The following is a 26,117-nucleotide window of genomic DNA, read 5'->3' on the forward strand; positions in this document are numbered from 1 at the left end:
GTCCTTCTTTAATCAACCACATCTGTTGCCAGCGACACGTCCCTTGTGGTGGCGGTCAGCCAGCTCTTTCCGAGCTCGGCCAGCCACTACACCCTTCTTCGCCATGTAAGGGATGATGTTATAAAGCAATACAGTAGATCAAAATATGATACATGGCTGTTCCAGCTACCAGGTCACTCTAACTTGTTGCAGAGTGGCTGGCTGACAGCAAACAAGATCGAACACTCTGTACTGCCCTGTCGATCGCCAAGATGCGCCATCATGTACCTCTCGCAGCACACTTCATATGCAACTATACCCCAAATAGTCTTTGGTCCCAAAAACAACTGTCATCAGCCCTACCCATGCGTAGGTTCTGGTCTAACTACAATCGACGACGGTTTGCGAATTGAAGCATCGTTGTGCAAACGTAGACACAGCCTGCGGCCCATGGCTGTATAGCGGTCTCGTCTTGGAGCCGCCATGCAGCTGTAGTAGGTTCCGGATGGTAAGCAGTTATGTAACCAAGGTTGTTATTAGACTGTTTGTTGTAACTGCTAAGAGCAACCTGGGCGCAAGGTTTCTCCTTGATGCTAACCATTGTCTCATTTTGGACCTCATCTTGCGATTGTCTCTCGAGGGGATTAGCTCCGAAGGCAGTCGTGCTATTTTTTGCCAAAGTCAATTCCTAACAACCATCTCCAGCACCAGTCAGAATCAAAGGCATGTCCTTAAATTCTGCTATTTGAGGCCTTTTCCCGTGGCAAGAGATAGCTTTAACAAGAGTCATTTTCAAGAGTCTTTCATGAGTCTGTCTTATCAAAGCGTTCTTCTTTCATGTTCTCCTTCCTCGCATCTCAAGAGGTAGCAATATGATCTCAGACAACCCACAACATACATTCGACATGGACACTACAAACGACACACCTAACATCGACGTACCTCTTACACCACCTGCATCTCCCAGACTGTCTCCGAGACGGCCATCCGTCAACAGATCTCCTCCACTATGGCGACTGTCAAGCCTGGAAAGTATCCTCGAGTACAAAGCAGCAAGCAAACAAGAGAAGGAGGTCTCAGTGACCACATCAGAAATCAACTCGTCCGAATATGCTCCTAGTATCACGATTGACCGAAGGTTCCGATCAACTGCGGCCGAAGTGGCATTCTGTTTTAGCATGGGCTTGACACAACTCTTAGCAGTAAGCATCTCCACCAATTCCATATCTTGACCAGTACTGACATGAAACATGGAATAGGAATACATGATTTCGGGATTCGCAGTAGTGCTTCCAGAGCTACTTTCACGCTTCACAGACGGTGAAACTTCAGACTTTTGGCCAGCAACAGTGCTTTCACTTGTGCTTTGCTCGACTTTGTGCTTTACAGCACGTCTATCCGACATGTATGGAGGCTATCCGGTCTTCATGATCGCCGTGCTTTGGTTATGCATCTGGTCGGTCATCGCTGGATTCAGTAGCAGTCTGATAGTCGTAGACGTCTGTCGAGCTATGCAAGGCTTGGCCATCGCCGCCTATACACCTAGCAGCTTTGCCTTGTTCGGCGCCATCTACCCCAACGGTCCTCGAAAGAACCTCGTCCTGGGTATATATGCAGCTTGCTCGCCTCTTGGGTTCTTTATGGGTATTCTGGTCGCTGCTGCACTTCCGACTGAGAAATGGAACTGGTGGTTCTGGATTGCGGCAATGATGGCCTTTGTGGCGTTAGTATCCGCTTATATTTCTGTGCCATCGGATCGTGCAGACAGACAGCAGCTTAACCTCACCATGGATTGGAGTGGCGCCGTCACTATCACTGCTGGTCTGATCTTGGTCGCATACGCACTGGCTGCCAGTTCTGGCTCGCTCAGCGCATGGAAAACTCCAGGCATTCTGGTTCCGTTCATCATCGGCCTTATATGCCTTGCACTTGCGCTCTACGTTGAGTTTTGGTGGGCAAGTTGTCCCTTGCTGCCGAAGGGGTTCTTCGAACCAACATGCTTTTCACCGCTCATAATTGCGTGTGTGTTCTTCTACGGCAGCTTTGGCACATGGCTTTTCACGACCACCAGCCATCTCACACTGGCATACGGCGTTACTGGTATCAGAATGGCATGGTGGTGCGCACCTTTGGCTGTTGGTGGCGTTCTCTGCGGCCTTGTCAGCGGCCGTCTGATTCATCATGGCTCGCCAACATGGACCCTGGTCGTCTCGGGAGTTGCTTGGGTAGCAGCTCCACTCTTGCTGGCTCTCGGTAGCACTTCAATGGGTTACTGGCCATTTGTATTCCCAGCCATGGTCTGCGCTACTGTGGGCATCGACATTACGTACAATATCGCCAATCTTGTCTTGTCGAGCCTGTCTCCATTGAAATGGCAGGGTCTGGCTGGAGCTGTCAACAGCACGACTGTCAATCTTGGCATTGCTTTTTCTCTTGCCATCACACAGGTCATCCAAACTGGAACAGAGGGCCAAGATCCCAGTATCGATGACAGACTGCGTGGACACCGTAATTGCTACCTGTTTGCTGCTTCTAGTGCTGCAATTGGACTTGCAGTCACAGCTGTCTGTGTTAGAATACCAAGAGAGTGTGTTCAGTCAAAGAAAGACGATGACGAACAGGGTAAAGATCAGATCGAGATGGTGTAAACGAGGTGTAAGACAAAAAAATCAGGACAAAAGCAAATTGTTTTTGGAAGATCACAGTATATTGTATAGCATAAAAGTATGATAACAACTACAATGAGTAACATATTTTGATACATTAGGTCTGGCTACCAAAGTTGATTGCCACGCGTCACAGTACAGAGACTAGTCGTCGAGCTTTGGAGGTAGGAGCGACCAACACGGTGCGCCTGCTGGTTGCAAACTTGAACTGCCTGAGTTGCTCTTTCCTTCTTTGCACACAACAACCCTTTTCAAGAACAATCCTGGAGTCTTTACCTGTGATTGCCTCAATACGCTCGAACATACAAGCAGACTTGCAATGCACAGTTCTTCAGTTGGAAGAAAACCTAATATATAAGTATAAAGAGAGAGAGAAGTGAGTTGAGATTGTAGCGTTGCTATCGAAGCAGTAGAGGACAAAAGACAAGAGTGATGCAAAAAGCACTTAGCTATAAGACCCAGTCTTGAGAGACCTTCGTGCAATGGTTCAAGGAGGAAAACCAGATATGACACGGTTACTAGCTCCTATCTTTCGGGAGGGCGCCTCTGTTGTGTATTCGTGTATGTGAGGGCCTTAGAGGAACTTAGTCAGATCGTTGTGATAATCGTGTTGCTACTCTTGACAGATTTGGGGATTGGAGACGATTGCGTTGTCTACCTACAGGAGGCTCATGAAAGTCAGAGGCCTAGTTCTCGTATGGCGATGCACTTGGACCTGGCTTTACAGATGTTAAGAGTGTCCATGTTGAGAAGACTCTTTCCGTACCACTTTGCCTAGCACAATGCTTTGCTGCCGAGTGGTGAGGTAGAAATTCGTCTTGAAGGAGGCCACCAGACACATGCGATGCGTTTCGACATACGACTCTGAGGTCTTCCGTAATGTCAAGCCAGCTCAGCACTGTATCGTAGGATTCATGTCACAATAATGGTTGGAAATTTGTTGCAATCTGCTTCATGTCTGTGCTGGGTCGAAGCTTCCGAAGGTTCTCTGCTTGGCGACGCAGCCGAAAGAGCCTCAACGACAACAACGTGGGCCGACAGTCACTTCCAAACTTAAACCTTTTCGAACCCTGCCATGGTTCGTATCCTTGGTGGACTCAACCTCTTTCTCTCTCTCTCCCTCTCTCCCGAATCTAGGTCTACGAATACCCTGAGGTCTCTCTTCAAATCACCGGCCGGCGTTGTCCCTAAATTCTGGATGCTGGATTCTCTCCTTGACGTCATGCAGTGTGGTTTCTGGAGCCTTTCTTTTCGAAGATGATTCGCGTTGGCCACATACATACAGTCTTTCGAGCCCGGTGGGCGGTATCATTCCTGTTGTTCACGCTGCTGTGTGTGACCTCGGCTTGTGCAAATCCGCCGAGCGGCTTACACGACAGACTTGGCGAACACGATGAAGTGTCACGTCACGATACGAGAAATGGAAGTGACCACGAACGAGAACGGACAACCGACACGAAAATTGCGATTGAGAATGCGGCAACTCCCCAACCCACGGTAAATCACCTCTATCACAGGCATGGGACCGGACCGGACATGTTAAGGGCCCGTGGTGTCACGGCGAATAGCTCGACAACTACTATTTCTAATCCGGCGGCTTTATCTTGCTACTCGACGTACTCCCAATGGCGGGCGGAATCGATGAGCTGGGCGATGACCGCTATCGGCACTAAAACATGGCCCACGACGATTTCGACCAGTACCATCACACAAACGGTTGACACAGTAGCGACGATCTATCCGTCTGTGAGCCTATCGACATACAAGCTCTGCGATGGCTCTCCGCGTGTGGATTTTGAGCCATTGACTCTGACCTCACAGGTCACCTCTGTCTCTGAATTTGACGTTCATGTTACTGTAGGACTTCCCACCTATTCTGCAACCAAGCCATGCAAGCCATCACCCGAAGAGTGTGAATATCTCTACTATCACAGCGGATTATCCTGGGACGATATCACATTGATGGCACTCTGTGGCTCACCCACACATCTCGGTCTGGTAAGAAGCTATGTCTCCTCACAGAGGCTCTCCTGTCCGCTAACTATTCCTCAGCCATGCTTAATTATGGGTGGTCCTGTCCAGCTCGCCTACTTCCCGGTCACCATAGTTGGAAGTGATAAATGTCAAAATAATGGATCTACCATCACGAATACTGAAGGTCCGACAGCTGTTGAGGCGCTGGGTACCACACTTACTTCTGGTTCCGTCTACCTATCCTTCAAGAGTCTATACGCCTTCCAAGAAGGCTTTGGCGAAAGAATTGGCCCTGCATTCACCGACTTTATCCTGCCCCTACCATCCAGCGCCATCTCGACGCAGTGTGGTGGATGGTTCTCTGCTCAAGGTTCAGGAACAGCCTTGAATTACGCAGACTTGAATTTTCCTTGGCCAGCCAGTGCTTACAACTGTATGAACCGGTGTCGTACTGATCTCTCCTTCACCATAAGTAATGGCACGGGGGTGCGATGGACCCCTCCCCCTCAATGCTCTACTATCTGGTCGGATCTAAATCCTATACTGGCAATGCCGACAGAAGTACGCAACTTGGTTCCAGCATGGTCTACGTGTAGCATGTGGGATGCAGCGCTTCCCAACTTCGTCTTCGATCCACCTCGTGCTCTAGTCGCAGGCACAACGGTCGCCACACCGACACCTGCTTGGATGTACCAGGATTCTACTGCTTCTGCATCTCCAGCAGCTACTTCATACACTGCCTTACCAGAAACCCTAGCGTCTACATCAACAAGTCCTTCTTCTTCTACTACTACATCTTCTGCCGGTCAATCCGCTGATCAATCCAGCACAGCGTCCAGCCCAATAGCATCTGTTGTAGCAACGCCAACCAGAGGTATCGGTGCCACAGGCATTAGCATAGAGTTCGATGTCGACGGTCATACGTTTACAGCATCAGCAGGCGACAATGCCTTTTCCATCTCAGGCCAGACTATCTCAGTCGGTGGACCTGCTCGCGTGGTGGGAAGCGAGACTATCAGTTTGGCACTGTCAGGCTTTGTCGTTAACGCGACCACAACCATACCATTCACGTCCACACGTCCATCGACAACCAGCAGCGGTACGGCCATCCCATTGCGGCAATCGCAGACCGCTGGTAAGGGGACTACTTCGTCTGGAGGCTCCTCGCTTGCGATGTCTTGGGCAGGAATCTCCTTGATGTCTTTGCTCGCTATGGTGTTTTTGTAGACCAGTGTATACTCATTTCACTTAATTTCTTGTTCTTGGGCAGCTTGGTGTTATTTTAGCCGAAGGCGTTTTGGAGATTGGTCCTCGGTAAAAGTTCAGAGCGGTCTTCATAGAGTTCCTCAGAATTTCTGCAATACCACAACAATCCTCTTACTGGCTTGAAAGCTAGAACTTGATGACCTCGAGATGTTTATCTCTATTCATGGCAGTTTTGTACATTAACGCCGGGTGCGTATCTCCAGGTCTAAATCAGTCACCAGCAAGACTTGCGATACAATGACCATCCTGTGATCCATGAATAGTTTGTGTCATGCCCTGAAACAGAGGAAACTCATTGTAACTTGCAGATTGGTGTGAGAATATCATGCATGTGATACCTCGTGACGGGATGGGCTCAAGATCTCTGGAAGCGGTGCCGAACGCCTGGCCCGTGCTCACCCCACAGATGCAGCGTCATCGATATTGACATTTCATGCTCGAGTTCAATGCGATTTCCCTCTTCGTTAAACTTATGCCATATTTTGATTCCCTTCTCTGAATCCTTCGAATTCGTTCTTCCCTCAAACGCCGTTCAGAAGTGCTCTTCAATCGCTCTTTCTGTCAACCATTCTACGCTCCACTCTTTTTGCCACTGTGACTCTCTGTCGCAACTGGCAATTGAAACCATCTGTACTTGCCTGTCTACAGAAGCCTACCAGAGTCTTCCTAGTCATGGCTCCCAGAAGAACACGCGCAAGTGCTGCTGCCGAACTTCAAGTCGAGAGTACCCAACAAACTTCGAGTCCTTCGCCTGAGCCTGCTGCTAAACGTGAGACTCGCAAGAGAGCTTCTGCAAAATCCATCCAGGTCAAGGATGAAAATAATGCTGAAGCTTCAGAGAAGAAGTTGCCCTCGCGCAAGCGTAAAGCCTCTGCTCCCAAAGAAGAACCTGAAGAACCTCCAGTTTTCGGTGATGAGCTCCCGCACAACCTTGGCTCTCTACCAACTCCTGATACTGATGATGTTGATGGAAACAAACAAACATCGCCTGCTCCCAAGAAGAAGGCCAAGCGTGCAGCAAAAGCCAAGCAGGTGAAGGCTGATCCGGAAGAAGTCGATCAACTTGCTCAAAAAGCAGCCGAGATTGCCTCGCCTGAGGCAGACGTCAAGTCTGAGGTCAAGACTGAAACCACTTCTCCGGAGGTCAAGGCTGGTGGAAAGACCAAGAAGAAGGCTACCAAGGCAAAGAGCCACAAGCTCACTCCTGGCGAAACTCCTTATCCCGATTACGCTCATCCAACCTCAGAGGAGTGTTATGAAGTCGAACGTATCCTCGCTAAGAAGCACGGCAAGGTCACGGCGCCAAAGTCAATCCCATTGCCCTCACTGGAAGTTACTGGCTGCGGTGAGGTTCCTTCGGTATTGGACGCCTTGATCAGAACCAGACTGTCAGCTGCGACGACTGGTAAGAATTCGTCAAATGCTTTCAAAGGTCTCGTCAAAACTTTCGGTATTCTCCAGGAGGGCGTCGGCAAAGGTAGTGTCGACTGGAACAAGGTGCGTCTCGCATCTCAGCCAGAAGTCTATGAAGCCATCAAGAGCGGAGGTCTTGCCAATGCCAAAAGCAAAGACATCAAAGAAATCTTGGACATGGTGTACGAGGAAAATCAAGCTCGATGCGCAGCGCTGAAGGAGGAGAGAGAGGCTAAAGCCGAAGGCCCAGCTGGCTCTGAAAACGAACCTGCTCAGGAAAAGAACACTGAGATTCAGCGCGCTGAATCTGGTGTGCTCTCGCTCGACCATCTGCATCTGCTCTCTAGCGAAGATGCGTTCGCCCGACTGGTCAAATTCCCTGGTATCGGTCCTAAGACAGCCTCATGTGTCTTGCTCTTCTGTCTGCAACGCCCTTCGTTTGCTGTCGACACTCACGTCTTTCGCCTCTGCCAGTACCTCGGTTGGGTACCGAAAGAAGTCCAGAAGGGCCAGCCTCCCGTCAACCGCGAGACCACTTTTGCACACTGCGAAGCACGTGTCCCTGATGATCTCAAATACCCACTGCATCAGCTTCTCATCAAGCACGGCAAAGAATGTCCCAGATGTCGCGCTGCCACGAGCACAAACAGTGAACGTTGGGAGGAAGGTTGCCCAATTGAGCACCTGGTCTCAAGACATGGCGCCAAGAAGGGAGAAGTGTCACCTGCAGGCAAGGCAGCTCCAAAGACCAAGAGAGCTGCTGCCGCCAAGAAAGGCAAAGGCAAGAAGAAGGTCGACGGCGACAGCGAAGAGGCTGAGAGCAGCGATCTCAGCGATGTCGAAAGCGATGATGACTACGACGAGTGAACATGAGGAATGAAACATTCTCTTGATGGAGGAACAAACACTTTTGATACTTTATTGCTTGCTGGACGGGTTTTTTTTTTCTGTACGAAATGCCATGCAACGGCTTGAGGAGGGGCATTTGAGTTTTGCTATTCTGACCGAGGGGGAAAGGGGGGGCGTCTCTTGCTATCTACCTGAGTTGACGAATGTTTCTTGGACGGATGCGAACTTTGATGGATGATTATAACTAGCTATCATGGTTCTACGAGGGTATACTGCTTAGCTTGTAACATATGTATCAAGATGTTATTGCTTTTTTCCGGATATCTCCCTCTGACTTCTTAATTAACAAGTGAATTCGGTTGCAGCGCTCGATGATGACCAGAGGGAAGTGACGAAGGTCAAAGGCGAATGTTGATTCCCGAACTCGTCTCGTCCCTCAAGAACTACATGTGTCAGGAAGGCACTCTCTTTCACTCCTTCCTGAGACTTGCTGGTCCAATATATTCCAACCTTTCGCCTCCTTCACCACAACTCAACAGACCACACTCATCATTCTCGTCGTCATGTAGGACTGAAGTGCCTCAAAACCAGATTCGCATCAGCTAATCCATCATCAGCATGGAGAAAGCCTTCGCCGAAGCAATCGAAACGGCTGTCACCACGGCTGTCGAAAAAGCCATTCCTGCCGCCATCAGCAAAGCTTTCAAAGAAGAAGTGAAGAAACAAGTCGAAGCAGAGATCGAAGAAGCCATGAACAAGAAAATTACCAGAGCCTCCAAGAAAGCAGAACTCAAGACCGAAATCCACGCGGTAGGTTTTGTCACTTCCAAGTGCAGTTCCGTGTGACATGCACTAATTCACGAAATTCAAGACATGGGCTTTAATTTCAGATCGTAACTGCGTCATCGAATACATGCCCAATTCAATCCTCGTTGGTTGGCTTCGGGGAAAGAACGAGATGGATCTTGCCAGTGTTAGATGCTATGAATCACAACTTCGTGCGATGGTCAAGGAGGATCAAAAGGAAGAAGCAAAGAAGAAGACAAACGAGGAACAACAGGACCGTATCTAGGCAGCGCAAGGAGTGGCCGAACACGGTTGAAAAGGCGTGAAGTACTGTTCGAGGAAAGGATTGATGTTGCTAGCGGATGACTGTCTATTATCCAGGACAATAGCTTTCTACGGATCAAAACTAGCTGTACTGTATCAGACGCAATGATTTTCTGCTTCCGTCTCTTGAAACATGAATAAAAACTCAATGCTTCTGCAAAAGAGAAAGACGATGCATCCAAAATTCGCAAAGGTAAAGAGCGATAGACGCGACTGCAAGAAACCAGATAAAAGCAAGAAACTTCGGTCCAAAAGAGAGAAAGAGCCGAGTCCAAGCAGGCAAGAACGCAACCAAAAGAGACGAAGAAGAAGGGCCGTCAAGAGTTGATCCAAGAACCCCAGCCACAGCTTTCCAGTAATCCAGCGTAACGATCGTGTGACCAAAAACTTCGCAGAGGCGAGTAGTAGCGATGTCAAACATCTCACTCCTCCTTCAAAGCCAACACGGAGCGGTTGACAAAGCGATACCAACCAGCCTGTCTGAGACGGAACTTGCGCACATCACACTCAGCACAGAACAAATCCTCTCTGACAGCCTCCTTGATCTTTGCCACAAGCTCAAAAATGCACTTAGGAGTCTTTGCATCAACATCAGGGATATTGAGAGCATGCATGGCATTCTCGACCGATGCGTCCAGGGGAGGATAAGTTTCATCCAACACAGAGACAAGTTGTTTCTGCAGAGCCATGCGGGCGGAGTTGAGTTTGCCGTTGACATCCGGATAGAAGGCTTTGTTGGCGTTCATGAGATTGTTGAAGGATGGGCTCTCAGGAGCGGGGGTGGTGGGTGAGTTGGGCGAGCCAGGGATGGGCACAGAGTCATTACGGTCGGTACTCTGGCTGCTGCTGTCGGTAGTATTAGTTGAAGATGACGATGCAGAAGAGGTGCTGTCGTTGCGAGAGGGAGGGTGCAGAGCCGTGGCTATGGCGGCAACTTCGGCGGTGGTGAGGGCGTCTCCTCCCTTTAACGCTTTGATGCGTTTCTTCGCCTTCTTGCGCTCACGCTTCCTGAGCTTTGAAGGAGTCTCTGGATCAGTGTCGGCAGGCCAGGAGCTGGAGAATCTTTTGCTGGTGGGCGAGAATGGCGAACCAGAGGAGCCGCTGGGCTCAATGCCTTGTTCTTGCTGAAGCTGAACAAGCTGGCGGAGAAGCAAGGCGAGCTGTCTGTGGCGCTCATTGTGAGCGCTATTGTTGCGACGGCAAGTGTCGCAGTTGTGAGCCTGGCCTGTGTTTCCTAGTGTCAGTCTTGGAATCTTCCACTCCTCTGTTTCTTTGAAGATCATGAACAAGGGGCAACAAACACCACGCTGGGCGAGATCGTGGATAGAGAAGGTTGACTTACCGATCATGAAGAAGTGCTGGTGAAATAGCGGACATATCTCCACATGCTTGAGGTAGCAGGTGTGTTTGGCTCTCGGGTTGTTCAAGGGAGTCTGGCACTTGGGACAGTGGTGCTCTGCAAGAGGTCAGCAATCGCAGTACACAAAGATCGTGACAAGAGCTCAACTCACCAAGACCAGGACTGTCTTCCCAACGGAGCAGTTCTTTGGTCATCTTTCCAAGTCTATGGGGTACGCTGGGTCAGTTATGGAAACGAGAATGTTTGGTGACGATCTCGCTGTGCGCACTGAGCGAAGTCAGGTATCAAGGAGCAACAATCTTCTATCCAAAGGGCGGATAACAGCAAAAGCGAAAGCAAAGGTCCAGAATAGAATGCTTTGGTAGACAGCTGCCTTCCAAGAAGGACTGATATGGAAGCTGGACGTGGTGTTCAGAAGCGCAGTAGACGAAGCGGTCAAACAGAAACTGGAGGGCTGATTGAGGATAACGGAAAATCTCTTCAGGATCGGGATTTCCGTCACAAACTCAGCATTTTTGTCGTTGGTCAAGTGGGTTGGATTGTTGATGCATCGGAAGCGAGCAAACGCTTGGAACAAACAGGCAGTGGAAAAGGATTCGGAAACCGACATTGCAATTGATGACTTTAGGCAGCAAGAAGATCATACACATTGGTCATAAGAGTACTGAACGATAGACACTTTCACACAGACATAAGAGAATACCTTGTTACCTTACCTACATATTTCCCTGGACAGGCACAGTCCCGCTCATGCATCCTTCACCATGCGGGCACCCGCCCAGACGAAGGGGTAATTCCTCTGGTACCAATTGACACTGCAAATCGTCAGTGAAATGCCAGGCTTACGATTGGACGAATCAACTTACAAGGTCTTGCGTCCTGCAATGCGTGGGTGTGTTGCCCAGGATCCACCAAGAACGATGTTGTGCTTGCCATCAAAGAAGTCGGCTGCGTGACACGTCAGAACGGATTTAGCATGGATATAACAAGATCCCTACCTGTGTAACCTGGATAGAGGGGCATGGCTTCAAAGCCCTCGTGTTTGTTCAGCACCGTGCTGGTCCATTCCCAAACACCGCCCATCTCCGATTGACCGGCAAGCTTGTTTCCGTACTGCGAAACGGGCATGGGATGCCAGTGTCGGAAACCAACGTTAGCTCCTAGCAGGTCCACGAACAGATCCTTCGGGTTTGGACCTGCGGAGCTGGAAGATGAGGTTTTAGATGGTGGTGACTCTTCGACGCCGTCATTGACAAGATGCCTGTACCCGAATTAGTTAAGTTTCAAAAGCATGCCCGGAGTTGTACTGACGCATTGACAGCGGGGATTCTAGCTCCAAGCGATTTATGTGCTTTGGTTTTCGCTTCCTCAACATAGTGATAGATGCTTCGAGCTTCTTCCATGGTCGGGATGCGGCCGCCCATCCAGCGAGCGCAACCTGCTACTTCATCGTATGATGCGCAGACAGGCCAATCCAGTGCTAGCTTCAGGGACACAGGACCGTACACAGTACGTACTGCTTTACCGTTGAGGAAAGCTGATGATGGATCAGTCGCAGCCTCTGCACCATTGGCACGAGACAGAGTCTGCCAAGATGCAGGGAGAGTGTCAATGTGGTTCTCCTCAAGGTATTTGGCGTATTCGCCGTTGGTGATAGGCCTTCCTTGAGCCTTGAAGGCAGGCACCTGCACAGTGCGCTTGGGCTTTTCGTTGTCCCATCCAAAGAAGTGCTCGGGACCAGAGTTGTCATCAGGATCCTCGAGACCGATCTCAATCTCTTGTGCTGGGATGTCGAACCATTGGTTTTCGACAGCGCCTTGTCTTGCTTGAACGGCCAGAGCTTCGAAGTCTGGCATCACTGTTGTAGGTGGGGCCATGGTCTTCTCACTTTGTATAAGCATGTATAAAAGCGTCTCGAGATGCATGATCTCATGCTCGTATGACAGCCACAGTGCTCTTGATACAGCGCGATCATTAGTTGCCTGTCCAGAAGCATACAACTTCTTCACTCTGATTCGCACTTTCGATTGGAAGTCAAGAATCTCGGTCGCTGGTGGCCACGAATCTGGGATCTCGCTGTGGGCATGGCATTGCTCGGGATCATCCACATCAGGATCGATTCCTCTCTCAAAGATACTAGGGTAAGAGCTTGGTTCCGTAGGCTTGCCGTGAGTTGCACGTGTGAGGTGAATGTCCATGAACGTAGGGATGTGCCCAAGGTAGAAGATGCAAGCATTACGAAGCTTGATAGGTTTCTCCAATAGCTCTTCCTCTGGGATCATCTCCAAGGTGACGGCATCCCAAGCAGCCCAGAGTTGGTTCCATTCTTCGAGTGAAGGGACAGGTTGGGCGGCATATTTCTCAGCGACCAAAGGATATTGTACCTTGGGCTTGTTGAGCAAGTGCAAGGCTACGATCTGTCAGCCCAAGGTTCTGATCATATACACCTTGCAGAAGGACTCACCATAGTCACCATCAGAGTTGGCCCATCTGGCACCCTCTGTCAAGCCAGCGTCAGACCAGAGTCTCTCACTCTGGGCTGAATTGTACTTGTAGCTCTCTTCGATTCTGACCTGCTCTCCAGCACGGATCAGAGCGCCCTCTATCGTTACATCCTCTTTTGGTGAGACAAAGGCTTCATGGCGATCGGTCTCCTTGTTGTATTGACCAATGACTTTCCATTTGCTAATGTCAAAGGCTTCGTAGCCAAGTAGTCTGTTTGCTTGTTTCAGACCACAAAGAATGAACTCATGTGTCAGACCTTCCCGATCGTTGTAAGCGTGGTACACCTTGTCTGCATCTGTGCAAGCGTCGACGCCCAACAACAAGGTGTCATTGGGGTCCAACGTCTCCGAGAACTGGGCGAGGAACTTTGCAGCCTCGGCCCTAGAGAAGTTTCCTATACTTGAGCCTAGAGATAGGACTGTTTTTGAGCGATGAGCGTTCTCAGGCTTCTTCAACCATTCAAGGCCTTCATCATATGTTCCAAGCAGTCCATGACATTGAACGTGCTTGAAAGTACCCTGGGGTACTTCGGCCAGAGTGCGTTGAAGTTCTACCTCGGAGACATCCAAAGCATAGTATGACACGTTCTTGCCTTTGCGATCCAGGGCGTCGAGGAGGATACGGACTTTACGGAGGTTACTGCTAATGTCAGCAACCGATTGCCAGTTGCATACGGTACGGTGGCTGTACATACCCACTACCTAATTCTACTAGCATAGAGTCGGATTCGAGAGCAATTCGATCGGCAATGCGATCAGCGTAGGCTTCCAGGACTTGTATCTCCTGTCCTGTAGGATAATACTCGTCTAGATATGTGATCTTCTCGAAAAGTTTCAGGCCATCTTCGCTGTATAGCAATAGTGTTGGCAGCCTCTTCTCTTGTCCTTCTCTTGCATTGAGGCCCTCTCGGATCTGAGGTACCAGTGGGGTCAGACCTCCACCGTCTTGGCGGATGTCTATGATCTGGGGAGCTGTGTTGGTAGCCATTGTGTGCGAGCAAGCGTTGCTATGGTTGAATGGCGCAATTTTGCGTGCTCAGAGGGAGGGGTACACCGAGGGTATATAAGAGGAAAGGTCTCGCTTTCCCCTCGTTCCTGGTAAACACTGACCCCACATTCATGTTCAACTGTGTCATCGATGATCAAGAGGCTCAGTCATCCCATTCGGAACCGTTTCCGTGCCGTGGTCAAGCCAATCAGCTGATGTCAGCCTCGAGTCGATCGAGGAACAATCGCCTCTGTACCTGGGTTTTGCGGAGCAGCGCGCCGAGTTTCCTCAGCATCCATCTGCTTGTAAACACCGATGCGGCATTTGTTCCTGGCACTGCCTGCACGACGACCTCGTGTATGCACTTTGACCATCTTAATGGTGGCTGCCTCATCAATATTCCACTATCTCCGATCGATCTTGCACACAACATGTCCACATGACGTAACATCCGGGCTTGATTCGGAAGGTCCGAAGCTTCGGCAGTCGTGACCTGTCAAGTGCTTGTTGCTAGTATCACCTTGCCATCATTTTCTCACATGCTGTTCCAATCAGAGACGGGCGTACGAAAGGCACAATTTAATTTTCTTGAGAAATAACTAACTGATCGCACTGATAAAAAAGGGTTTCCACTTTGAGGTGGCTACCGCGAGCTTGCAAGTGTACTTGAAGGCACTACCTGACAGGAAAGCGAAACGCAGTACAAAACAGAATAGCAATGTCAGTAGCTCTGTTCCTTCTCTTCTCTGCTTTGATAGGCCCTGCCCTCTGCCACACTCCTGATCTTTCCCGTCAGCTTATTGAGTCTTTCCCTCAATCCTTCGTTCTCGCCTTGCAGGACCGCGACATCTTGGGCCAGACTGTTGTTCTTGGACTCGAGTTTGCTCACCAGGGAGCGGCGCTCGCGCCTTTCCCTCTCCAACATAGATTCCAGGCGTTTGATCCCCTCTTCGTAGCTACTGACATCCAGGCCGGATCTCGCCCTTTCGAGCTTGAGTACGCGTGAATCGAGCTCCTTCATGGTGGCAGGCCAAGGCCCTTCCTGCACACGCTGTAAAGTCGACATGTCTTGTTCCAGGACCACCAGCCTGGATTGTATATTTTGCCAGTGGCTATGTGAGATTTCTCGTTGATCAATTTGGTCCCTGTCTCTTGGAACAGAGCGTTCTCTGATACTCATCATCTGCTGGCCTTCGGGATCGCTTTTTCTCGAACTAGAACGGCGTGCAGAGTCACCTGCAATTGCCTTTGGCTCTTCCCACAGCATTTGGTAGTCCTCAGCTTGTCTCAGATCTGGAAGATCCCTGTAGCTGTCTTCACTTCCCTGGTTGCTGAATTCCAGTGTGTAGATTGATCCTCTCTTGGACTCTACGGGCGGTGTGTGGTACTCGTCTTTATCGTCGTCGTCGTGAGTGGTCAATTGGAGAAACTCGAATGACTTTCCAGTCAGGGATGCTCTGGTGCGCTTTGCAGGAGGCTCTGTTCCTTCCCTGTTGCCTACTTTTTCGAAGGCCCGTTTGTGTGCGTGGCCACTTGGTCGGAACTGACATTTCTTTAGCAACCTTGCCATCGATCTTCAACACACGAGATGTGTACATACCGGAGGATCCTTGTTCTTTCGGACATTTGTGGCGTTTTTTTGGACACTCGGGGCGCTCTTCTGAATACTGTTGGCCTGCGAACACTGGAAGTGCCTGCGAATGCAGAAAGCACAGCCAGTGGTTTGGTACTTCTTCCCGAGGAGAGACATGCAGGCCCTGTCCTCTCTCTCGCACAAGTCGCAGCGCGGGTTGCGCTCCTTACCGTAATGAAGACCCAGACGAAGCCTCTCGTCTTCAGGATTGTTACGATCGAGACCTTCCCAGTAATAGGCGCCTTTCAACTTGCGATTATCGAAATCTCCAGCGTACAGGGGAGGGTGTGGACGAATTACATCCGCATCGCGAGGTACCGCCCCTTTCCCAGGACGATAGAGTCTCACTGGAGGAAGGAGACTGCGCGGATCTTGGTCACCGAGCTCAGGAGAGGGGTCCATCGTTGTATGAGTCGGGGATATTCGACAAGAGAAAGGGCCAAAGGGTTGTATAACAAGGTGAGATGGTAGACAGGCTATTTAGCAGAACAAGAAGGAGGGCCAAAGGGATCTTGTATAGGCAAAGGGTTATAAGAAGGAAGAAAGAGCCTGGGATCATCAGGCTTTTTTACTAAGGAGGGGATCCTGCCAGAGTCATATTGCCATCCGGTGGGCCCGCATAACAGCACAAATATGCGCCCATTTGAGGATCCATGAATGGGAAGGGCCCATTCCCTTCTGTGTCCCCTCTCGTGGCCTGTCAACTAAAGGATCATTGAGTAAGTTTGCGGGTGACTACGACGACAAACTTTGCATGGTGAGTTAGTATCAAGACTGACGACAATATGCCTCCGAAGCTTGGACACCGTCAGACTCGCTCCTTTGAGTAGAGTCGAAGAGGAACTCCGAGCGGCCTGTAGGCGCATAAACTCTTCCATATAGCATACTAAAGTCACGGAACAGAGAGAATAGCACAATTACATCTGTAAGATCTACACACAAGTACCTTGATTCTCAAAGCATTACATTGTTCTTATGTCGCTCTGGCATGTCTAGCACTACTGAAACCTCCGAACTGCTACAGCTTCTCGCATCTCCTTACTGCCTAACTCCAGCTTTCCTTAGTTGATGCAACATAAGCTGATTGACGGCATAGTTCACCCTCTGATTGACTTCGCGGATTCTCTCTTCAAGCTTTCGCTCTTGCTGTCCTGCAAGGACAGCGATTTGCTCTTGGAGCTTAAGGATCTGTTCTTGATCCTGACGTCTTTCTGCCTGGTGCTGAAAGTTCTGGGCTTCCAAGACACGAAGACGCTCTTGAATCTGAGCGTAATCAGCGGCGCCAGTGACTGTGGAGAAGTCATTCTGCTGGATGTTTGCTTCAAGAGAGCGTATTTGATTAGGCTCCAAGGGCTCAGATGTTGGGCAGAAGAGGGGAGACGATGGCGGCGAATCTAGTATCTCGATCACTGTTCGTCGGTGATCTTTGCTTTGCGAACCGGCCACTTGTACGGTGTCATGAGGACTAGGACTTCTCGACCGTGGCTGTATGGTATTGGCACCATGCACGGCCTTACGCTGACCAAAGATAGTCTTAATGGGAAGCTCATCATCTGAATCCTCTTGGACAATAGACCTGGATTTCGAGCTGGAGATCTTATGACGCTTCGCAAGTGGTTGATGGTCTGGTTCTTCGATGTCTTTATCGTCTCCGCCATGAATTGTAGTACTTCTGTGGTGCCTCACAGGTGGTTGATGGTCTGATCTTTCCCCATCTTCGTCGTTCTGGATTCGCGATGGTTCTTTGGTTGTGTCCTGATCATATCTAATTAGTATCTTGACAGATGCTTAGGCTGATTTCTTACATACCATGGCACTTGAGGTTCGCTTTCCACCATTAGCGAAGCAGCAACCTGTATCTTGACCTAGTCTGCATCTCGCACATTTTGTGAGACCAAGAAGATCATCGACAACCTTTGTGCAGAATCGATCCGATTTCTCACAGCGTCTGCAGCGGGGATTGTTTTCGACACCATAATAGATGCCTTGTAGCGCCCGTTTAGACCCCTTGACATAAGCCGGATCGTTGCCTGTAAACCTTTCGTTTTGCCAGGTATATAGGCCTGTCGAGGTGTTGTAATCACCCCATTTAAGGATGGGGTACTCTCTTCTCACGGCGGAACTGTCGCCATCAGGAAACTGTGGTTTCCAGAAAGTCCTAGAGAGGTCGGGCAAGGGTGGTTGGGAGTTTCTGTGTGGTCTACGCATCTTGGTTGCAGAGAGAAGGAAGTGGTACCCCTGTCGGGAAGGAAAGAGACAGGGAAGAGGAAGGAGAAGAGAGTTTGATTGAAGGAAGGCAAAGAGAGTAAAGGTTCTTACCTTTTATATGCTGCTAAATGAACGCAGTGAGTCAATTTGAAGGCAGTGGTGCGAGGTATGAGCCATAACCCGACCGGACTTTCCTCGTCCCTGTTCCCTGCTTCCTTTGAGTTTTTGTCCTGCCCTTCGATTCGTCAAGATTGAATTGACGGAAGGGAAAATTGAGTAAGAAAGAGCATCTGTAAGAGGGATTAATCATTGTCCAGCATCTCAACGTGTGAAAGGCTGTCACTTTCTAAATGAGTTTGGTACTTCCACCTTACTTTGGCTACCGATGTTTGGAGCCGTGAAAGGTGTGTTCGAATCAAGATTTGATTTGGTTAGGTTATAATTTGGTGTCTAAGCTTCATTCCCTCTCTTTCTCAATCGCCTGATTCCTTTGCTGCCTACTGCCCACCTTCGAGTCGGCTGATCCTAGCCTTCAGACGGATAATTTCATCTTCCAGCCATCGCCTATTAGATCTCTCTGTCTCAATCTGCGTTTCCAGCCTTCCTATCTGGGTTTCATCAACTGCTTCATCATTCTGGCCTCTCTTCGTGCAATTAGCACGAAAAGCCACCATCTGAGTTTGATGGTCGGCAGCTTGTTTCTTGATCATTATTTTCAGGTTGTCAATCTCGGCCTTGTATCTCTCGTCGATGATGGCGTAAAGTCCCTTCTCTATTTGACTGAAGCCAGGCATTATGTTGTCTTGTGATTCTCGGCGAGGTACGCGAAGTTCCTGGCCCTGCGTCTCTTGCGGATAACGTACATCTGCACCCAACGTGATGCTTGAGAGACGACCATCTATACGTTCAGCAGCAGTAGTCGATTGGTGAGTCTCATCATTGAGGATTGGACGAGAGCCCACCCTGCTTGAGCCACTTCGCAAAGGCGTCTCGAAGCGGTTTTGGGGAGTCGATTCGAGTTTTCTAGCATACTGGTTCTCTTGAGATCTCACAAAGATAACCTCCGTCTGGTCTTCTGTCAATTCACTTGCTTTGCGTTTTCGCAAAGAGGTGCGTTGCTGCTGGTTAGGTTCAGTGCGAACCTCAATACTCGGTCGAGTGTCGTCAACGTCAGTTTCCAAGTTTCTGCTCCTGCTAGGCTTGCATGTAGCATGAACACGACGACACTTGACACAACTTTTGTGGGTCTGTTTTTCCTCTCCAAGAAACCACATGCAAGCACGATTTTGCTTTTCGCATACAGTACACCGGGGCCTGCGTTCCTCGCCGTAATACATGGCAAGAAGGACTCTTTTCTCCTCGGAATCGTTGACATCCAGCTTTTCCCACCAGTACATGTCCTTTGATAGGTTGTTGTTGAAATCTCCAGCGTAGAGTGGAGGATGTTCTCGGTGCGTAACAGCGTTTCGAGGTGGTGCTGGTCGCTTTATGCGTGTTGCAGGGCCAGGGCTGGGAAGGGGCGAGTTCTGTGCTGACACCTCGCTTGGTATATAGTCTGGAGAATTGCAAGCCATGTTTGGATATTTTGATAGACCAGAAGTAAGAATAAGTTTTGGAGGGCGGATTTTTGGGGTACAGGAAAGAGGAAAAGGACCGGGAGAAGGAGAATCTCAAACCACGTTGATGTAGGGGAGAAGCAAATTTTTGGAATGGACGATGCCAGTCCTTTGACTCATGCCTGCCGAATCTGAGAATGTCCTGATGAATCTGAGATAGTTTGCGCAAGCTCGGCAAGCAAAAAGTAGTTCTCTCCTTAGACGAGGCACGTGGCCGCTCAGACTCACCCACTGCCCTCTGCCGACAGAGCCCAATCCCTGCTAGAAGATTTGATAATGGGAAAGAACTGTTTGTGACGGTAAGCAATATCATTATGAAGGACCACGACAAAGGAAGCAGACTCCAGAAGCTTGGTCATCGTAAAAAGGGTATCATTCGTATGTACGTACAATTTCGAACAGTGAGTTGTAACTCAAGAAATCAAGTCTATGTTGCAAAGAGGAAAAAAGTATTGCTGGAGATCGATGATGCTAGATCCCAAGAGCTTTTGAGAAATTGATGTGCAAATGAGAAGAGGCAGAACCACACATCCAAACTGAACAACCCAAATCCGCTATGCAAAAAAATCAACAAGGAGAAATGAAAGACATTAATGACCAGAGGATCTGCGGCAAGTGTGCAGAATAGATCTAGCGGCAGGAAAGGGTGACGGAATCAGAACATCTCGTCCTCACTGAATCGGTAAGCGCCTCTTTCTTCGGCAGGCGTGCGGTACAGTTCATACGGAGTTGGTGGCTGGGCGTACTCGTAGTTCGGCGGCGTCTGGCGTATCGAGCTGCGAGGAATACTCCTACGCCCACTGTCGACGCCAGCGCTACGATGGCGAGAACCATATTCGCTATCTTCGCCAGAGTCACCGGAAAAGCGGCTCTGAATTCGACCATCAGGTCTATCGAAAGCACGCAAAAAGGAAGCTGGCGGAACAACAGTGGCAGGCGAGGAGAGAGCATTGTATGCCTCCAACCGCGAGGCGCTGCGGCCACCATCTGACTCTGCAGGGGTGCGTGGTCGTTGTGCTTGCGGGAGGGATTGTGCTGTGTAGCTACCCCAACTACCACGCGAAAGCTGCAGGCGAGTAACTTCATGCTGAAGGTTGCGGACCTGATTCTCGAGGATGCGGCGAGCAGAACGCTCTTCAGACAACATGTTGTAAAGGGCAGTAAACGTGCCATTGGATGTGGCAGCAGTACTGCGCAGGGTCGGAGGAGCGAGGTTGGGGCGATCACCATTCATGCTACTTTGACTGCTTGGACCCCACTCGCGCTCCATGATATCGCCAGCGTCTTCATAACCTCGTGTGGGCGCTTGTAGTGACTCGACAAAGATGCTAGGCGTTTGCTGACGGTGTGATGAGCCTGGTGGCTCGGTTGGAGCTACGGCTGAAGGGCTAGATAGGGCGAGGTTTGACAGCGACCGCTGGAAGTCAACAAGGTGAGCCTCAAGTTTGGCAACACGCGACTCTAGATCGGCAGAATTCTCCATCGCAGGTGTAGTAAGCGGACGGCTGAAAGAGCGAACAGTCAACTGCGGAGATGGGTTTTTTGCAGGCACTGATTGTCCACGCGTAGAGGGGAGCGAAACAGCATCAGCGCGTGGCAGAGGAGGATGTGCCGACAGAGGCGTTGGGACTGAGACGAAGTCCGGTTCCCTAATGAAGTGTTCAGGCACTTCGGGCACTTCAGGTACATCAGGAACCTCAGGCACATCCGCTGTGTCGACCTCGGTATCAGCGTGAGGATAATCGTAGACTGGGGCTCTCCCAGTTGGGCTGAGGAGGACGCTGGCATAGCTCCGGCGCCAATACTCAATCTCACCGGTACGATCCCGGAAGGGCTCAGCGGCTACCATTGCTTGCTTGAGATCGTTCGCACTACGTGACCTCCTCTTGTCCATCCTCGACCTGGCTCCAGCTGTCGCGACTGGCCTAGTGAGGTTCTTCCCTGTGCCTGGTGTCCGGTGTCCAGCATCTGAACTTGCGTCTACAGCTCTTACGTCTTGATCCTGTCGTACTGTGTTCGAGATGTCGGCGGCTTCGTTAGCAGTCATGATCAGACTGGGCAGGGTAGCCCTCCGCTTCGGACCATGGTCGCGGGTGTAGAATGGATTAGCCAGATCTAGGGGCTTCAAACGGGCGCTCTTGGGGAATTCAACGGCAAAGCTAGGCGACGCGCGTGCCGGATTGGTATTGTAGTCATGAAGAGGTTGTTGCGACTGAAAAGGAGCGGAAAGTGGACCGGCGAGATGAGTCGACAGTGGTGCAGAGATGATACGTTGGTGGATGGCATCGGATGGGTGCGTGTGGATTGTTTGTGGTCGCTTGAAGTTACCGGGGTCCTGTATTGCTGTCAGTACTGTACGTAGTCAGAGCTGTAATATGCTGTGACTGACGCTTTTATGATAGCCATGTCGCGACGCTTCTACCCGTGGCAAGGCGGGTACTTCTGGAATGTCGCCCTTGGACTTTCTTCCAAATAAGCGCCGCACCGCGTTGCGTATTGAGCCCTTTCTCTCCGCGCCCTCTACTCCTGCGCCATTGCCTACCGAATATCGCGCTGATTTGCGTTTGCGGGGCTTTGCGGTTGTGTCGGTGCTGCGTCTTCCGTCGTCAATCTGACTTTGTTGTGCCCCGGCCGTGACAGATGTGAAGTATTCGGCTGAAGGACGACCGTAGGAGACATTGTCAACTCCTACTTCGGGTCGCGCTGGCCGTATCGGCGGCGAGCGAGTTCGTTGAGTCGTTACTGATCCGTCCATGGATCCATGCAGCGGTAAGATGATATGCTCTGGTCCTCTGTTGGGCTGGTGCCGTAATCCCCAGCAGGTCAAGGGCAGTCAAAGAGGTCAATGATGACAAGGAAGAGACAGGCGTAGCTGGGATGAAAGAGTGACGAGGGTTACTGAAGGAATGGATAGCTGGAGCAGCCACGAGTAAGATCGGTCTGAGGGAATAAACACTCAGGTTAGTTCTCTCGGTGGAGCAAGCGCACGCTGGCTAAGAGATGCAGGTGCAAATGATTGTAAAAGTACGACAAACAAAGACGGAAGCCACGGCCGCTCAGGGAATGGCGAAGGAAGTGCTGCGTCCGACTGAGGAACAGCAAGCAGTTCGCATACCAAAGACGGGCGCTCCTCGCTCGCAGAACGGGCATGCACAAGAGGATATAGCCGGGAAGAGTCCGTTGCTCCAACCGTCAGCAGTGACTATCTGGCAGGAACCGTGTCCCGATTGCTATCATTCGTTGCGGGGATCGCGCAGACGTGGCGTTTGCTTCCTCTTAGCCCAATAGCATTTGCATTAGTCGTCGTTGTAGTACTGTTTCAGCATCTTCCACATGGCAACGTTTTGCTGCTTAGGGTTGGCAGTTATCCAACTTTGATTCGTTGCCCTTCCTTTACTTGACCACCACGCCGTGCTTCTGGTGGCTGTCTGTGACTTTCAACTCTGTCCAGCTCGCCCAGGTCATCCTCATAGTACAGATACTCACTCATCCCATGATCAGACTTGCATCGGCTTCATTAGCAAGGATGAAGGCTTCATCTCTACGTCTACGCTAGCCGAAAGCCTATTTATAAAGCGATGGCTGGCAAAGCCCTCGGATCTTCATAAGGCCTTTGGTCAAGCACCATCTGTCAATGATGGCGCAACTCCTATTATAACCATTGTCGCTTCCACGATAAAATCAAATCCTATCTGCCCGATCAGCCTGACCGTTGCGCTTTCGGAAGTCGTTGGCACCGAAGAATTCTTTGCTAAGTTGCTATAACAGGGTGCAGTCTTTCTCTTTCGGCACTGTTAATCTCCCGTCGCACCTTTTTGCTGCTGCCAAGTCCATTGTCACTGCGACCATTCGGGTAGATCTCACCTCCCCGTCTGGCTGATTTGGAGCAGTGGAGACACCGGCCCACGGTCCGTGTTCTCGCATCTTCTTGCCCTGCTTTGCAATTACATATCAACTGCATCAGCAGACTACAGAAATACTTCTATCTCGTACCATGCATCAACTGTTGAGTGTGTCGAGTATGATCAGCCCATTTCTATCGCCTCTTGAAACCAGCACCGCCATCCATCAGCTGGACCCATGCGTCCAGCGTGACACTTTCTGTCAGAAGAGACAAGCCGGACTTCTTTGCCGGACCAAACTGTCTATCTGTCACACGTTTACTCGCTACGCAGTACGTCGTCCAGATCCGGATAGCGCAGGTCTGCATTCTCTTCAAGAAACTCCATCCAGCTCTTGAGAAATTTGCTTCCACTGCAAGTACCGCCAAAGCGGTAATGGGTTAGCTCCAAACTTTTGCTTTCTTTGGAAATTTACGGGTGCACGCATGTACAGTACATGCAGGTACAGCTTTCTGCAAGAGCGGGATGACTTACCGGCCTACCGTCTCGGAATCACCAACAACACAGAGGTGTCGCTTTGGTCGAGTCATGGCCACTAAGGGAAGATTGTGGTTAGCAAAGCTTGTCAAAACTGTACATGCCGTCTCATACCGTTGAGCCTTCGCTTTTCAGCGAGAAAACCGACTTCGTGCTCTGAGTTGCTGCGCACAAGACTGACTACTACAGCTTCCTTCTCTCTGCCTTGGAACCCATCGATACTTCCGAGTTCAATACCAACAAACCTCTCTTTGAGCAGTTGTGACAAGACAGCAAGCTGGCCATTGTACGGTGTGACGACAGCGATGTCTTCTGCTTTGACGCCAGCATCGACTAAGCTCTGTACATGCTTCTTGACAATGGCTGCTTCGAGTTCGTTGCTCTTACTTTCTCCGAGGAGACTGCTCTTCGACTTTGGTTCGTCATCGTCATCAGTCTTCTCATGAAACTCGCCTCCCTGTGTGTCCCAGAAGACTACAGGCTCAGTGGTGTCCTCAGTCTCCTCAACATCGTAGGGCAAGTCTTTCAACAATCTTGCCTTGACAGTTTCCGCCGCTATGAGTTTTGACTCGTATAGTGCTGCTGATGGAAAAGCGTTGATTTTCTCGTGCATGCGATACTGGATGGTCAGCATGCGCTTGATACTTTCTCCGTAGAGGTCAAGCATGCGATCGAAGAGCGTTGTCTCTAGATCCACGCCACCCTGCCCTGTCTTCGTGTTCTGTTTGGTTGACTTGGAATTAGAGCTTTTGATGGTAGGTGGTAGTTGGAGATGATCTCCAGCGAGGATCAGCTTGCTTGCACCACTACTCAGCAGAGGCACCCAGCACTGTGCCTCCAAAGCTTGACTGGCTTCATCGACAATGACAACGTCAAATTCTTGAGATTTCAAGTGAAATCCACCAGCCCCGTGCAGTGTAGCAAGGACGACCTTGCTTTCTCGGACCAGACTGCTTACGCAAGCAGCTTCACGCTGTCGATAATCTTTGCGTAGCTCTTTGATCTCTCCGTAGATGGCCTTGCGTTCTCTACCTTTTCTTGTTTTGCGTATACTTGCTTGTTTTGCGTCCATCTCGTTGCGAATATCCTTTACCAGAGCGGCGGCATCGCTCGTACGTGTCAAGATGTCGAGACTGTGGTTCAGCACTCCTGGCAACAAGCGAGCTGGGTGGCCAAGTCTGACCATAGGCACTTTATGTGGTGATAGCCTCTCGACAATGTTGTCGACCGAGATGTTGCTAGGTCCGCAGACCAAGAGTCGGAGACCTTTCTTCAGACACTGGCGTATCAACTCGATTAATGTGTGAGTCTTTCCTGTTCCTGGTGGTCCGTGTATCAAGGCAACTTCGGGAGAGGCTAGAGCGAACTTGATGGCTTCCTTCTGTGAGTCGTTGAGAGAAGGATCTAGCCACTCAAGCTCCTCTGCCATATCTCTAGGCTGGACCGATACTGCAGAGGATTGACCAAACAGGACGCGCGTAAGAGTGGAGTGTTCGCTTTCGGGCATCTTCAGCAACTTTGTCATGGTCTGGTTCATCCTGGCCATGTGTTAGTCATGGAAGAGAAGGTTATAGGACACACTTTGATACCTCTTGTATGTAACATCGTTTGCAAGTTTAACACTACAGAGACACAACGCCTATCAGCCAACAACATTCTTTTCCAAAATACAGATGCAGAGTTCACCAACAGCCAGAGTTTTCCACCAGGAATGTCAACCTCGTCCTTGTCCAAAGCGACAACAATGATTTCTCTCAAGACTTTAACGACAACACCTTGTATCTGTTTCTTCTCCATGTCCTGACGCTCTTTCTTCTTCTCTGCACCCTTTGGCTGTTCCGAAACACCAACAATGTCTCCCACGCGTAATCCATGTTCGGGAAGCTGCGTTTCAGTACCAGCAATGGCAGGGTCCAGAGAAAGCTCGATGAGAGATTTACCACCTAGACCTGTGCGCTGGGCGCTGACAGAGAGGTTTAGAACAGCTAGGCCGGCGCGTGCGAGAGTGGACGGAGCATGAGTGGCGGTGAGCAGGGCGGTTTCTTCGAGCTCGGCATTCAGTTCTGCCGCCAATAACTTGAGCTGCTTGTCAGCAAAGCTCGGGATGTCGATGGGAGCCATTGCTGAATGTGTTCAAAGTCTTGCAGTGCGACAAGAATGTAACAAAGACGG

General features: G+C 50.2%; 11 protein-coding genes across 11 annotated transcripts; 4 read left to right on the plus strand and 7 right to left on the minus strand.

Annotated features, from left to right (window-relative positions):
* Positions 1 to 884: 884 nt before the first annotated feature.
* M437DRAFT_48962 (MFS general substrate transporter) lies at positions 885 to 2,627 on the plus strand (the record flags this gene model as incomplete). The annotated part of the gene is made up of 2 exons (XM_041021755.1): positions 885 to 1,181; positions 1,239 to 2,627. The coding sequence occupies 2 exons, from the start codon at positions 885 to 887 to the stop codon at positions 2,625 to 2,627; spliced, it is 1,686 nt and encodes a 561-aa protein (XP_040879852.1).
* A 1,275-nt stretch (positions 2,628 to 3,902) lies between these two features.
* M437DRAFT_48435 (uncharacterized protein) lies at positions 3,903 to 5,846 on the plus strand (the record flags this gene model as incomplete). Its single annotated transcript, XM_041021662.1, has 2 exons — positions 3,903 to 4,643; positions 4,698 to 5,846. The coding sequence occupies 2 exons, from the start codon at positions 3,903 to 3,905 to the stop codon at positions 5,844 to 5,846; spliced, it is 1,890 nt and encodes a 629-aa protein (XP_040879853.1).
* A 711-nt stretch (positions 5,847 to 6,557) lies between these two features.
* Positions 6,558 to 8,165, plus strand: M437DRAFT_48569 (DNA glycosylase; the record flags this gene model as incomplete). Its single annotated transcript, XM_041021690.1, has 2 exons — positions 6,558 to 6,917; positions 6,969 to 8,165. 2 exons carry the CDS (start codon positions 6,558 to 6,560, stop codon positions 8,163 to 8,165), a joined length of 1,557 nt encoding a protein of 518 aa, XP_040879854.1.
* A 600-nt stretch (positions 8,166 to 8,765) lies between these two features.
* M437DRAFT_84526 (uncharacterized protein) lies at positions 8,766 to 9,219 on the plus strand (the record flags this gene model as incomplete). Its single annotated transcript, XM_041028117.1, has 2 exons — positions 8,766 to 8,957; positions 9,019 to 9,219. The coding sequence occupies 2 exons, from the start codon at positions 8,766 to 8,768 to the stop codon at positions 9,217 to 9,219; spliced, it is 393 nt and encodes a 130-aa protein (XP_040879855.1).
* A 460-nt stretch (positions 9,220 to 9,679) lies between these two features.
* On the minus strand, positions 9,680 to 10,811 carry M437DRAFT_84527 (uncharacterized protein; the record flags this gene model as incomplete). Its single annotated transcript, XM_041028118.1, has 3 exons — positions 9,680 to 10,482; positions 10,600 to 10,713; positions 10,769 to 10,811. 3 exons carry the CDS (start codon positions 10,809 to 10,811, stop codon positions 9,680 to 9,682), a joined length of 960 nt encoding a protein of 319 aa, XP_040879856.1.
* A 554-nt stretch (positions 10,812 to 11,365) lies between these two features.
* On the minus strand, positions 11,366 to 14,109 carry M437DRAFT_84528 (uncharacterized protein; the record flags this gene model as incomplete). The annotated part of the gene is made up of 6 exons (XM_041028119.1): positions 11,366 to 11,432; positions 11,484 to 11,565; positions 11,616 to 11,878; positions 11,929 to 13,027; positions 13,082 to 13,761; positions 13,817 to 14,109. 6 exons carry the CDS (start codon positions 14,107 to 14,109, stop codon positions 11,366 to 11,368), a joined length of 2,484 nt encoding a protein of 827 aa, XP_040879857.1.
* A 721-nt stretch (positions 14,110 to 14,830) lies between these two features.
* Positions 14,831 to 16,144, minus strand: M437DRAFT_84529 (uncharacterized protein; the record flags this gene model as incomplete). Its single annotated transcript, XM_041028120.1, has 2 exons — positions 14,831 to 15,652; positions 15,710 to 16,144. 2 exons carry the CDS (start codon positions 16,142 to 16,144, stop codon positions 14,831 to 14,833), a joined length of 1,257 nt encoding a protein of 418 aa, XP_040879858.1.
* Positions 16,145 to 16,780: 636 nt separating this feature from the next.
* M437DRAFT_66074 (uncharacterized protein) lies at positions 16,781 to 17,950 on the minus strand (the record flags this gene model as incomplete). Its single annotated transcript, XM_041024682.1, has 2 exons — positions 16,781 to 17,497; positions 17,552 to 17,950. The coding sequence occupies 2 exons, from the start codon at positions 17,948 to 17,950 to the stop codon at positions 16,781 to 16,783; spliced, it is 1,116 nt and encodes a 371-aa protein (XP_040879859.1).
* Positions 17,951 to 18,447: 497 nt separating this feature from the next.
* M437DRAFT_48645 (uncharacterized protein) lies at positions 18,448 to 19,224 on the minus strand (the record flags this gene model as incomplete). Its single annotated transcript, XM_041021702.1, has 1 exon — positions 18,448 to 19,224. One exon carries the CDS (start codon positions 19,222 to 19,224, stop codon positions 18,448 to 18,450), a length of 777 nt encoding a protein of 258 aa, XP_040879860.1.
* Positions 19,225 to 20,221: 997 nt separating this feature from the next.
* On the minus strand, positions 20,222 to 22,321 carry M437DRAFT_75362 (uncharacterized protein; the record flags this gene model as incomplete). Its single annotated transcript, XM_041026409.1, has 2 exons — positions 20,222 to 21,901; positions 21,956 to 22,321. The coding sequence occupies 2 exons, from the start codon at positions 22,319 to 22,321 to the stop codon at positions 20,222 to 20,224; spliced, it is 2,046 nt and encodes a 681-aa protein (XP_040879861.1).
* Positions 22,322 to 23,726: 1,405 nt separating this feature from the next.
* Positions 23,727 to 26,066, minus strand: M437DRAFT_75363 (DNA helicase; the record flags this gene model as incomplete). Its single annotated transcript, XM_041026410.1, has 4 exons — positions 23,727 to 23,820; positions 23,943 to 24,003; positions 24,060 to 25,483; positions 25,597 to 26,066. The coding sequence occupies 4 exons, from the start codon at positions 26,064 to 26,066 to the stop codon at positions 23,727 to 23,729; spliced, it is 2,049 nt and encodes a 682-aa protein (XP_040879862.1).
* Positions 26,067 to 26,117: the final 51 nt, after the last annotated feature.

Source organism: Aureobasidium melanogenum (assembly GCF_000721775.1).
Source record: "Aureobasidium melanogenum CBS 110374 unplaced genomic scaffold scaffold_10, whole genome shotgun sequence".
NCBI classification, from domain to species: Eukaryota; Fungi; Ascomycota; class Dothideomycetes; order Dothideales; family Saccotheciaceae; genus Aureobasidium; species Aureobasidium melanogenum.